This window comes from Pseudopodoces humilis, chromosome 12, assembly GCF_049639895.1.
Source record: "Pseudopodoces humilis isolate 2021_Gansu_Grassland_sample_001 chromosome 12, ASM4963989v1, whole genome shotgun sequence".
Taxonomy (NCBI): domain Eukaryota; kingdom Metazoa; phylum Chordata; class Aves; order Passeriformes; family Paridae; genus Pseudopodoces; species Pseudopodoces humilis.
This window is the reverse complement of record NC_142211.1, coordinates 17,201,850-17,215,152: the sequence shown is the minus strand read 5'-3', so window position 1 is coordinate 17,215,152 and position 13,303 is coordinate 17,201,850. Positions and strand designations below refer to the sequence as shown.

Here is a 13,303-nt window from a genome sequence, read left to right as displayed (position 1 = left end):
GGACCACGGACAGAGGAGCTGAGAGATAATCGGACCCTGAGGTCAGGTAAGATGTCAAAAGGGAACTGAAATATGGGAGACATTATGTCTGAACCTGAGAGGGAGGTTTTGACTCTCTTGGAAAATATGGTCAGGGAACACCTGATCCCTGTATCTATGGATGAGCTTAAAAGCCAATTATCTTGGATATGGGCTGAATTTCCTAACATGGATCCAGAGAAAATCTTTACCCCAAGCCTGTGGGACAAGATAAACATGAAAATATGTGAAAAAGCCACTCTTAAGGACCAGGCAGCAGCTAAGCTTTTGCCGGCTTCCAGAGTGATTTATGAAGTCATCTCCACTAAGTGGGACTCTGAAACCCAGACAGGGGATACTGTGGATCCAGACACAGGACAGGAGACCCTGATGAATAAGCCGGAGAAGGCTGGGTCTGCCCCTGCCCAATATAATTCCATTGAGATCGGGACACCCTTGGCTCACAAGACAACATCCAGTGTTGGAAATCCTTTCAAAGGATGAAATTAAGGTGGTAAAAGTCACACAAGACACAATCTCCTACGAACACAGCAGAAGCAGGAGATGAGGGAGGAACGGAGAATATGGGCTCAGATAAAGAACACGTGCTTGTCTCAGTCAGCTGAGGAATTCTTGCAGGCTGCAGAGGTTGTGCAAGCCTCCCTGAATTCTGTCTTGGCAAAGGGGGTGTCTAAGCCCATTGAAAGCCCAGAGAAACAACCATGCAGAGACTTGGGGGCAATTCCAAAATGCAGGCTGCAATCTCATGCAGTTGACCCATGTCCTGAGCTGCAAAAAAGGGGTTCCGATGGCTCGGAGCTTTTGCAAGTGTATCTGAGCTCTCTTGGAGCTGTTCCAGGGCTCGGCATGCTGCTGGAGGTAGAAGAGGGAGGGGAAAATCCCTTAGCCGCTTGTGTGCCAGCAGCCGAGTCCTTTTCCAGCCCTAGGGGGTGGAGTGGACAGGGGAGTGGACAGCCCTGTCCCCCTGGGAGGGCACGGCATGGTTCAGCCCGCCCTGGAGCGGCACAGGACCCACATGAGCACGGTGGCCCCTGCGCCCTGCCTACCAGGGGTGTGCTTTGAGCCACAGCTGCCAGTCAAAGTGACATCAGCAGTGATGAAATCACAGCTGGACCTCTATATCTCGCCTGTGTCACCGCCCCCAGGCCAGCCCTCATCAGGGGCGTTCCCTCCAGCCTCAGCACCTCCTCTGCACCGCCCACTGACGGCAGCGGAACTGCCCACTACGTCAGAGGCAGGTGTGGTCCCTTCCCTCAGTGCGCAGCCCAGTGCAGGGGGGCAGCCGGGTAAAACAGAGCTGCTGCATGCTCTGGCTACTGTAGCGCTGTTGCCATGGCAACAACCACTGGCACAAACAACAGCAACAGCAGCTGAGCAGCAGTTTCAGCAAATAGCAGCAGCTTCACAGCAAAAGCCCTTCATCACTGTCCAGTGCCGGCCAACTGCAGCTTTACAACAGAGTTGGCTTTGCTCAGAACTTGCAAAGTCAAAACGGCTTTGCAATACAGCTGCAGTAGAGCAATGACAGCTGGAAGAAGCAACAATTTCTACACCGCAGATGGCTTCACTGGATACTACACAGAGACAAAAGGCTTTTGACCAGAGCCATGGCAACCCACGATCCCTTCAGTTTACAAACCCTACAGCAGGCATGGACCCGTGGATAAGGGACATGTTGTAAGAGACGGTCCAAAGATTCTCTCATCTGTCTCACAACCGTCTGAAGGACAGGGACTGATACCCTGAATATCAGGGACTTGGTCTAGGGGTTCAGGCCTAGCTGAGGTGGATATTTTCTAAGTGATTGTTTGCAGGTGGTTGCACGGTGCACTGCCCTCATTCCTGCTGGTGAGCAGAGACTTGTGTGTGGTAACCTGCACAATGGGTTTCCATGACACATTGCTCTTGTTCCTGCTGGTGAGCAAAGACTTGCAAGACATGGTTTGCTCTGTACCCTACACCTTCCCCCTGCGCAATGGAATTCATAACAATAATCATCAATCTCCTCTGTTTTTGGCCCTGTGCCACTCACTTTGTAAAAGACTATAAAATTACACCCCAAATTTACCTTCCTTTGAGATCTCCTCAACGGACAGAAGACTCTGCGTCATTGAACAGCTGAGTGGACTTCGACGTTGGTAGCTATAATCCCCTTACTCTCTTTTCCTTATGCTTTGCTTTCTCCTCTTTTATCTCTATCGCATATTAGTGCTGATGAGCACTCAATAAAGTGTTGTTTTGCTGTTTAAGTCCTTGGTTTGCTGCTAATCTTTTGTACTCTAAGACCGACTAAAAGAACCATATCACGAATCCCACCTTGCGGATCATGACTCATGTCAACACAAAGTCCAGCATCCCTGGGCTGCTTTCAACAAAATAGCCAAGAGACAAAAATCAAGCAACAAAAAGGAGAAAGCTTGCAAGCAGATAACTCGAGCTTCTCATTTAAAGGTGCAAATGCTGAGGATATTAAAGAAATCTCATCTGGTCAAGGTGTCTCTATGAAGATATCCCTGTCTTCTCAAGGCACAGCATCTGGCACAACTGTTCCAAGTGCCTGGTTTGGCCCTTCATCCAGGGGACAATCAATCAACTCCTCCTCTCACTCAATCCCATTGGGCACACACTCAGGAGAGTTCCTTTGGAACGCTGTTCTTCAAACGAAGGTCTGTTTAGGGGACTTTCCTATAGCTTTGGATGGCAACTCAACCTGTGTAAATAATCCCTGTACTCCTCAGTGAGCGCCATCTCATGGCCAACAAGAAGTCCAGCCTCCTATTGGATCACCACCTGTGGTAAATCCTTGTACTGCATCCTTCATACCTTCTAATGCAGGACTGCAGATTACTGTTGTAGTGCATCTAAAAATCATGGTATATCCCAAGGGTAAAACTCACCCTCAGTCTGTGTAATGTTAGCCCTTACCTGAAAACCTTTTCCCCTTCCCCTGTCGCATTGGTTGTAACTTCTCTGTGTCCCCCGCCCCCTAGTATAAGAGATAAGACCCAGGCCATTTTGGCCCCTTTCTTGCCCCAGATGGACGACAGACAATAAACCCGGGATTATTCCAAGCAAGTCTGAGCCTCCTGTGTCTAAGATACTTTTAGTCCGTGTTGTATCCACGCCAGGATCCCTCTCCCGCCTGTGTTCCGTGAAGAGCAGGCCTCTCACCACTGGGGGTAGAATGGAGGGGTCCCCCGGGAGAAGATTGCAACAGATTACCAACAGGATGGACACAGCCTTCAGGCAAGAAGGAGGAGCATCTTTGCAAGATGCAAGCAGAGTTCAAGTACCACATCCTCCATTTGTAGGATGTGAATCCAATTTGATAAATTGGGCAGATATCAAGAAAAAAGCACTAAAGGAAGGAAATTTTGACATAGCAGAAACAGAAATCATGGCACTGCCAGTGAAATATGGCAGGCAAAATGCAAATCCTAGATGGGAGCCTTTGACTTATGATGTCATCAAAAACTTGATGCAAGCCATAAAAGACAATGGATTAAATTCTCCATATTTCAAGCAACTGTTGAGAGACACATTCAACAATTATGATTTGGTAGTGTATGACTGTAGATATATTGCTTCCACAATACTGACAGACTCACAATACATATTATGGGATGTGAAGTGGTGCAGAGCTCTCATGAAATTGAGAAACACTTGTGCTGGAGGCCCAAATGCAGCCCTCACATTGGCTCATCTAGCAGGAGATGATCCTCATGACAGACCTGAAGATCAGGCTGCAAATTTTCCTCGAGATGTGATTGCAGACATCAAAGAAGCAGCACGGAGAGCAATTTTGCAAATCCAGCTAACTGAAATTCCAGATGGTATTTATACAAAAATAAAACAAAGTACCTCTGAGCCCTTTACCTCATTCATCGACCGTCTCACACAAGCAGTGGAAAGGCAATGCAGTGATGAAGCAGCAAAACCACTCCAGATTCAAAGTCTCGCTTTTGCAAATGCCAATGCAAAGTGCAAGTGCATCATCAGCGCCTTGCCTGATCCACAGCCTACCTTGCCTCAGATGACAAAAGCCTGCAGCAAGGTAGGCACGCCTCAGCACATCACAGCAATTCAAAAAATGTCCTAGTAGACAGATTCAAAAAACTCCTTGAAGCACAAGATGAGAGACTCACAAGAACTCTTGCAGGGCTAAATGTAATTCATCAACAAGGCAATTCCTCAAAAGTCATGGCCACGGAATTGTACAAGAAGCCACTGTCCTGGTTTAGGGCAAATTTGGGAGAAAACCTCCACTGGGGGCCCCCCCCGGGAAGCAAACTCACGTGGCCTTTTTCTCCCACCCCCCAACCGGTTCGGGAAGAGATTTCTCTGAGAGAAGTGGAAAAAACCTGTTTATTTCACAGGCACAGCACTACCCAGCACAAAAATGAACGATATCAAATTACAAAACCTCTCGCCCTTCAGAAGAGATGACAAACTTCAGAGGGTCTCTTTTCTGTGGGTGTTCGCTCTGTTATTAGTCTCTTTGGCCCTGGAAAATGTCGCTGCCCAGGCTGGGCTCTCAGTAGTCCACGGGTGCAAGCTCCCGGTGCTCTCCCAAGTCCCCAGTCCAGAGCAGGTTCGATTCGTTTCAGAAAAAGGGAAAGAAAACAGTCCAGGAAGACTTCTCTGCTTCGGCTAGTTGGAAAGCCAAGGCAATCTGTCTCTTGTTGTCTGTCTGTGTTGTAGTCAAAACTCCCGATGCAGGGGGAGCAAGTACAGTCTCTGATAACAGACTCGGTGCTTCTTTTCCACTCACTTTTACTCTGAGATGGAATTTTAAGAATACAAAACCTGTGTCTGGGTTAGGTGGACGAATGGGGATACAATTTAACATCATAATCAACCCAGGACATTCCACCCCTTATCCCCATATCGTCGACTTACTGCCAAAACTAACATTCCAACTCTGCACACATTTACATACATAGAAACTTCTCTTCCGTTCCACTCAAAAAATACAAGCAATATATCCATCATGCCCCTGTCACGCCCCACACCAAGCTACTGAATCCAGACTCCCACACTTGAGAGCTGTAGGATTTTTCACTCTCTCATTTTACTCACTCAAAACACCATCTTTCACTTGCTCATACTTTCAACACTTACACATTTCTTTCTATTTCATGTCTGCATGGTTTAATGTACAGACAATGGCAGTAACCTTTTACTTAATGATCAGGTCTTTCTGAGGTACACATCATGTTGTTTCATCTCTCTGCATTATCCACCATGTACAACCTGGTCCTTGAGCAAAGACAACCTCACAAATGGGTTTGTCTGTGCTCGAGGTAGAATTGACCTAAACCGTCTTCTCTAGCAGACTTCTGACATGTACTACTGGGACTTTGTTTCTGTCTACTACATGCAAAGACTCAGACTGGGCAGGACCTGCTCGGTTGGTGGAACTGCTGGTGTTGACTAACCAGGTGGCTTTTGCTAGATGTTGCTCTCAGTTTTTAAAAGATATTCTACCTAGTGCCTTTAAGGTGGTTTTTAACAGCCCATTGTACTTCTCCACTTTCTCAGCTGCTGGTGCATGGTAAGGGATATGGTACACCCACTCAATGCCATGTTCTTTAGCCCAGCTGTTTATAAGGCTGTTCTTGAAATGAGTTCCATTGTCTGACTCAATCTTCTCAGGGGTGCCATGCCTCCAAAGGACTTGCTTTTTAAGTCTCAGGATGGTGTTCTGGGCAGTGGCATGAGGCACAGGGTAGGTTTCCAACCATCCTGTGGTGGCTTCTACCATCGTGAGCATGTAGCGCTTGTCTTGGCGGGTTTGGGGCAGTGTGATGTAGTCAATCTGCTAGGCCTCCTCATACTTGTATCTGGATGTCCTGGGTTGATTATGATGTTAAATTGTATCCCCATTCGTCCACCTAACCCAGACACAGGTTTTGTATTCTTAAAATTCCATCTGAGAGTAAAAGTGAGTGGAAAAGAAGCACCGAGTCTGTTATCAGAGACTGTACTTGCTCCCCCCCCCGCATCGGGAGTTTTGACTACAGCACAGACAGACAACAAGACACAGATCGCCTTGGCTTTCCAACTAGCCGGAGCAGAGAGGTCTTCCTGGACTGTTTTCTTTCCCTTTTTTGAAACGAATCGAACCTGCTCTGGACTGGGGACTCGGGGGAGCACCGGGAGCTTGCACCCATGGACTACCGGGAGCCCAGCCTGGGCAGCGGCATTTTCCAGCGCCAGAGGGAATGATAACAGAGCGAACACCTACAGGAAAGAGACCCTCTGAAGTTTGTCATCTCTTCTGAAGGGCGAGAGGTTTTGTAATTTGATATCGTTCATTTTTGTGCTGGGTAGTGCTGTGCCTGTGAAATAAACAGGTTTTTTCCACTTCTCTCAGAGAAATCTCTTCCCGAACCGGTTGAGGGGTGGGAAAAAAAGGGCCACGTGGGTTTGCTTCCCAGGGGGAGCCCCACTGGAGGTTTTCTCCCAAATTTTGCCCTAAACCAGGACAAATACATTCATTGGCGCCCAGCGCGTGGCACGAGAGAGTGGAAAAACCCTGTACTGATTGTACTGAAGTGGCAATTACTTTGTATTGGGATAAGATAAAGCAGTCCCTAGCCATCCAGCCATGCTGCTTGAATTAATAATGTCTTTTGGGGTGCAGGCCTTCATGTGTTTCTGGTCGCTAGGCTTTTTTGAGGTTTTAATACCTTTATGGTCCCTTGGTTTATTTTCTTATCCACAACTAGCCCCTGTATTGTCCCTAACACATAGCTTTTACAGTAGAGGGGCATGGATTAGAATAGCTATTGGGCTGGGCCTAGTGATTATGATTTCCAAGAAGTTTATTCAGGTGCTGCAGTCTGTTCCAAATATAAAGGATTCATGGTTATGGTTATGCACCCAGTTTGTTAGAGGAGGAGCAGGGAATGAGGCTCTTCAACCTTTCCTTTCCTTCTTCTCCTCTGAATCGGTTACATCACTATTGGCGAGTGTTCAGTTTCCCCTGAATGTTAAAGAGACCATCTTTCTGGCATTTAATCTGGTAAGTTTCCTCTATACAGTCTCCAGCCTCTCTAGAATGAGGGCTGAGATTTCTAGAGGGACTGATGAAACCCCTGAACCAAGCATGGAAAGTCCTGAGTGGGGTGGAGAATGGGAGGATATGGGCCAAATCCTGAAGGAATTTTCTGACCCTGTAGTTTGGGACTTTCCACATGAACAAATTCTGAATCCAGCTGAGGTGGGGAAATATCTGAAAGAGAAGTGTCAGGATAATTCCAAAGAAAAAAAGATCATTGCAGTAAGCTGGGCCCTGGCATATGCGTACCGTACATTGCTAGATACTGTAGGGCAGCAAACAGAAGGAAGGGGACAGGGAGGTAAATCAATAGCTACCCCAATTACTCAGGCTGCAGCCAACCTCCCAGTTACAAAGCTGGTAGCTAAACCAAACAGCAAGCCTCAACCAATGGCTGTTGCTACTAGCACGAGAAGTGGAAAGTGCACAGATAAAACCGATCGACCAGTGGATGATGATGATGATGATGCAGGAGAAGGACCCTCAACGCCTCCTGACACAAAACCAAGAGTCAAAGCAACTGGAACAAGATTAGAAGCTAATATTGAGTCTTTTTCTCTGAAAGACCTTCGTGGCCTGAGGAAGGACTACACTCGACGACCTGATGAATCTATAATTAGTTGGTTAGTCCGTCTGTGGGACGCCGCAGGTGAAGCTACAGTTCTAGATGGCACTGAAGCGAGGCGTCTGGGATCCCTGTCACATGATCCGGTTATCGACCAGGGGATGATGAGGGGGGCTAACCCTCGCAGTCTCTGGGCACAGGTCCTGGAAAGTGTAGCCCAAAGATATCTGTGTGTAGATGATCTCTACATGCAGCAAACGCAGTGGAAAACCATCGAACAAGGGATCCAACGCCTGAGAGAAATGGCAGTGGCAGAGAGTATTTTTTCAGATGACATACCAACTAAGAATCCAGACTTGGTGCCATGTACATCCATGATGTGGCGAAAATTGGTACGACTTGGGCCACAAGAATATGCATCTGCTTTAGCAATGATGAAACGGGATGAAAGGGAGGAGACCGTGCTGGATATGGCGAAGAAGCTTCGAGCATACGCAGATGCCGTGCATGGCCCCACACATGCAAGAATTGCAGCTGTGGAAACACGTCTGCAGAAATTAGAGGATAAGATAGAGGAGAATCACAAGAAACTTAGAGATGAGATTAAAGAGGACCTTCTCCAAATCTCAGCAGTACAGATCAGAGGTCCTGGCACTCAACGCAGACGTTCCCCCAATCGGGAGAGAAGGTATACCCCACGAGCTGAGCTGTGGTTCTTCCTGCGTGATTGCGGAGAGAACATGAGGAGATGGGATGGGAAATCTACTGCAGCTCTGGCACAACGGGTGCGTGAATTGAAGGAGAAGAGTCACAAAGGAAGTTCCACCAAAAGGGAAGCAGCTCCAGTTGCCCGTAGCCAAACTGCCAGGTATGATGATGATGACATGTCCGATCCCCTTGAAGGATCATCCAAGACATATACCAAAGGAAAGAAGGATAACCAGGCTTAGAGGGGCCCTGCCTCTAGCCAGGTAGAGGCTAGGGAAAATCGTGTTTTTTGGACTGTGTGGATTCGTTGGCCTGGCACATCAGAACCACAAAGATATGAGGCCTTGGTTGACACCGGTGCACAGTGCATGCTAATCCCATCAAGACATGTAGGGGCAGAATCTGTTTCTATTGCTGGCGTGACAGGGGGATCACAGGATTTTACCTTGGTGGAAGCAGACGTGAGCCTGACGGGAAATGAGTGGAAGAAACACCCCATTGTGACAGGCCCAGAGGCCCCATGCATTTTGGGCATAGATTACCTCCGAAGTGGGTATTTCAAAGACCCAAAAGGATTCAGGTGGGCATTTGGGGTAGCAGCTGTGGAGACAGAGGGTGTCCAGCAACTGAACACCTTGCCTGGACTGTCCGAGAATCCATCTACAGTAGGACTTCTGAAGGTGAAAGAACAACAAGTACCAATTGCCACCTCGACGGTGCACCGCCGACAATATAGAACAACTCGATATGCTGTGATCCCCATCCACAAGATGATCAGAGAGCTGGAGAGCCAAGGGGTGGTCAGCAAAACCCACTCACCCTTCAACAGCCCCATCTGGCCTGTGCGTAAATCTGAAGGAGAATGGAGATTGACTGTAGACTATCGTGCATTGAATGAAGTGACTCCACTGCTGAGTGCTGCCGTGCCAGACATGCTGGAGCTCCAGTACGAGCTGGAGTCCAAGGCAGCGAAGTGGTATGCCACTATTGACATTGCTAATGCATTTTTCTCCATTCCCCTGGCAGCAGAATGCAGGCCTCAGTTTGCCTTCACCTAGAGGGCAGTGCAATACACCTGGAACCGACTGCCCCAGGGGTGGAAGCACAGCCCCACCATTTGCCATGGACTGATCCAGGCTGCCCTGGAAAAGGGTGAGGCTCCAGAACATCTACAGTACATAGATGACATCATTGTGTGGGGGAACACAGCAGCAGAAGTGTTTGAGAAAGGAAAGGAAATCATCCAGATCCTCCTGGAAGCTGGTTTTGCCATCAAGAAGAGCAAAGTTAAGGGACCAGCTCGTGAGATCCAGTTCCTGGGGGTAAAGTGGCAAGATGGACGGCGTCAGATTCCTACTGATGTCATCAACAAAATCTCTGCAATGTCTCCAACTAATAAGAAGGAAACACAAGCTTTCTTAGGTGCCATAGGGTTTTGGAGAATGCATATTCCTGAATACAGTCAGATTGTGAGCCCTCTTTACCTGGTCACTCGGAAGAAGAATAATTTCCATTGGAGCCCTGAGCAGCAACAAGCCTTTGCTCAGATCAAACAGGAGATCGCCCATGCAGTAGCCCTTGGCCCAGTCAGAACAGGACCAGATGTGAAGAACGTGCTCTACTCTGCAGCCGGGAACAATGGCTTGTCCTGGAGCCTCTGGCAGAAAGTGCCTGGGGAGACTCGAGGCCGACCATTAGGATTTTGGAGTAGAAGCTACAGAGGGTCCGAAGCCCACTACACCCCAACAGAAAAAGAAATTTTAGCAGCCTATGAAGGAGTCCAAGCTGCCTCTGAAGTGATTGGCACTGAAGCACAACTCATCCTAGCACCCCGACTGCCAGTGCTAGGATGGATGTTCAAGGGAAAGGTTCCTTCCACCCATCATGCAACCAGTGCCACATGGAGCAAGTGGATTGCCCTCATCACGCAGCGCGCCCGTATTGGTAAACTGAATCGCCCTGGGATTTTGGAGATGATTACAAACTGGCCTGAAGGTGAAAATTTTGGTCTCACAGATGAAGAACAAGAGGAAGTGACAAGGGCTGAAGAAGCTCCACCATATAACCAGCTGCCCGCAGAAGAAACACGCTACGCTCTTTTCACTGATGGTTCCTGTCGCATCGTAGGGATGAACCGGAAGTGGAAAGCAGCCGTATGGAGCCCCACACGACAGGTCGCAGAGGCCACTGAAGGAGAAGGTGGATCAAGTCAACTTGCTGAACTCAAAGCTGTTCAGCTGGCCCTGGACATTGCTGAAAGAGAGAGGTGGCCAAAGCTCTACCTCTACACGGATTCATGGATGGTGGCCAATGCTCTGTGGGGATGGTTGGAGAGGTGGAAAGAGGCTAATTGGCAGCGTAGAGGAAAACCAATTTGGGCTGCTAAAGAGTGGAAAGATATTGCTACCAGGGTAGGGAGACTACCAGTGAAAGTCCGCCACGTAGATGCCCATGTCCCCAAGAGTAGAGCTAATGAGGAACACCAAAATAATAAGCAGGTAGATCAGGCTGCAAAGATACAAGTGTCAAAAATAGATTTGGATTGGGAACATAAGGGAGAGTTGTTCCTAGCCCGATGGGCTCATGACGCCTCAGGTCATCAGGGTAGAGATGCCACCTATAAGTGGGCACGAGACCGAGGGGTGGATTTAACCATGGACAGCATTTCTCAGGTTATCCATGACTGTGAGACATGTGCTGTGATCAAACAGGCCAAGCGGTTGAAGCCCCTCTGGTACGGTGGGCGGTGGTCCAGATACAAGTATGGGGAGGCCTGGCAGATCGACTACATCACACTGCCCCAAACCCGCCAAGGCAAGCACTACGTGCTCACAATGGTAGAAGCCACCACAGGATGGTTGGAAACCTACCCTGTGCCTCATGCCACTGCCCGGAACACCATCCTGGGACTTGAAAAGCAGGTCCTTTGGAGGCATGGCACCCCTGAGAGGATTGAGTCAGACAATGGGACTCATTTCAAGAACAGCCTTATAAACACCTGGGCTAGGGACACATGGCATTGAGTGGGTGTACCATATCCCCTACCATGCACCAGCAGCCGGGAAAGTGGAGAAGTACAATGGACTGTTAAAAACTACCTTAAAGGCACTGGGTGGAGGATCTTTTAAAAACTGGGAGCAACATCTAGCAAAGGCCACCTGGTTAGTCAACACCAGAGGTTCTACCGACCGAGCAGGTCCTGCCCAGTCTGAGTCTTTACATGTAGTAGACGGAGACAAAGTCTCAGTGGTACATGTCAGAGGTCTGCTAGGGAAGACAGTTTGGGTCAATTCTACCTCGAGCACAGACAAACCCATTCGTGGGGTTGTCTTTGCTCAAGGACCAGGTTGTACATGGTGGATAATGCAGAGAGATGGAACAACACGATGTGTACCTCAGGGAGACCTGATCATTGGGTAAAAGTTTACTGCCATTGTCTGTACATTAAACCACGCAGACATGAAATAGAAGGAAATGTGTGCTTGTATTTTTTTGGGTGGAACGGAGTGGAAGTTTCTATGTGTGTAAATGTGTGCAGAGTTGGAATGTTAGTTTTGGCAGTAAGTCGATGATATGGGGATAAGGGGTGGAATGTCCTGGGTTGATTATGATGTTAAATTGTATCCCCATTCGTCCACCTAACCCAGACACAGGTTTTGTATTCTTAAAATTCCATCTCAGAGTAAAAGTGAGTGGAAAAGAAGCACCGAGTCTGTTATCAGAGACTGTACTTGCTCCCCCCCGCATCGGGAGTTTTGACTACAGCACAGACAGACAACAAGACACAGATCGCCTTGGCTTTCCAGCTAGCCAGAGCAGAGAGGTCTTCCTGGACTGTTTTCTTTCCCTTTTTTGAAACTAATCGAACCTGCTCTGGACTGGGGACTCGGGGGAGCACCGGGAGCTTGCACCCGTGGACTACCGGGAGCCCAGCCTGGGCAGCGGCATTTTCCAGCGCCAGAGGGACTGATAACAGAGCGAACATCTACAGGAAAGAGACCCTCTGAAGTTTGTCATCTCTTCTGAAGGGTGAGAGGTTTTGTAATTTGATATCGTTCATTTTTGTGCTGGGTAGTGCTGTGCCTGTGAAATAAACAGGTTTTTTCCACTTCTCTCAGAGAAATCTCTTCCCGAACCGGTTGGGGGGTGGGAAAAAAAGGGCCACGTGGGTTTGCTTCCCAGGGGGAGCCCCACTGGAGGTTTTCTCCCAAATTTTGCCCTAAACCAGGACACTGGACTACCGCTCACTGTACCAGAGGGGCTTTAATCTCTTGGCCTGTTTGATCGCAGCACACGTCTCACAGTCATGAATAACTTGAGAAATGTTGTCTATGGTTAAATCCACCCCTCGGTCTCGTGCCCACTTATAGGTGGCATCTCTACCCTGATGACTTGAGGCATCATGAGCCCATCGGGCTAGGAACAACTCTCCTTTATGTTCTCAATCTAAATTTGTTTTTCACGCTTGTATCTTTGCAGCTTGATCTACCTGCTTATTATTTTGGTGTTCTTCATTAGCTCTACTCTTGGGGACATGGGCATCTATGTGGCGGACTTTCACTGGTAGTCTCCCTACCCTGGTAACAATATCTTTCCACTCTTTAGCAGCTCAGATTGGTTTTCCTCTATGCTGCTAATTAGCCTCTTTCTACCTCTCTAACCATCTCCACAGAGCATTGGTCATCATCTATGAATTTGTGTATAGGTAGAGCTTTGGCCACCTCTCTCTTTCAGCAATATCCAGGGCCAGCTGAACAGCTTTGAGTTCAGCAAGTTGACTTGATCTACTTTCTCTTTCAGTGGCTTCTGCGACCTGTCGTGTGGGGCTTTATACGGCTGCTTTCCACTTCCAGTTCATCTTTACGATGCGACAGGAATCATCAGTGAAAAGAGCGTAGCGTGTTTCTTCTGCTGGCAGCTGGTTATAT

The 13,303-nt window shown here is 48.3% G+C and overlaps 1 protein-coding gene across 1 annotated transcript; it reads left to right on the top strand.

The window, feature by feature from the left end:
* The first annotated feature begins 6,649 nt into the window (after nucleotides 1-6,649).
* Nucleotides 6,650-12,942, top strand: LOC148183447 (uncharacterized). The gene is made up of 2 exons (XM_088061478.1): nucleotides 6,650-8,535; nucleotides 12,855-12,942. The coding sequence occupies exons 1-2, from the start codon at nucleotides 6,650-6,652 to the stop codon at nucleotides 12,940-12,942; spliced, it is 1,974 nt and encodes a 657-aa protein (XP_087917604.1).
* The last annotated feature ends 361 nt before the right edge of the window (nucleotides 12,943-13,303 follow it).

Coding starts and splice junctions, on each gene's coding strand:
- LOC148183447 (XM_088061478.1), top strand. CDS start 6,650: ATGCTGCTTGAATTAATAATGTCTTTTGGGGTGCAGGCCTTCATGTGT. Junction 8,536..12,854: donor GCCCGTAGCCAAACTGCCAG/GTATGATGATGA, acceptor GTATCTTTGCAG/CTTGATCTACCTGCTTATTA.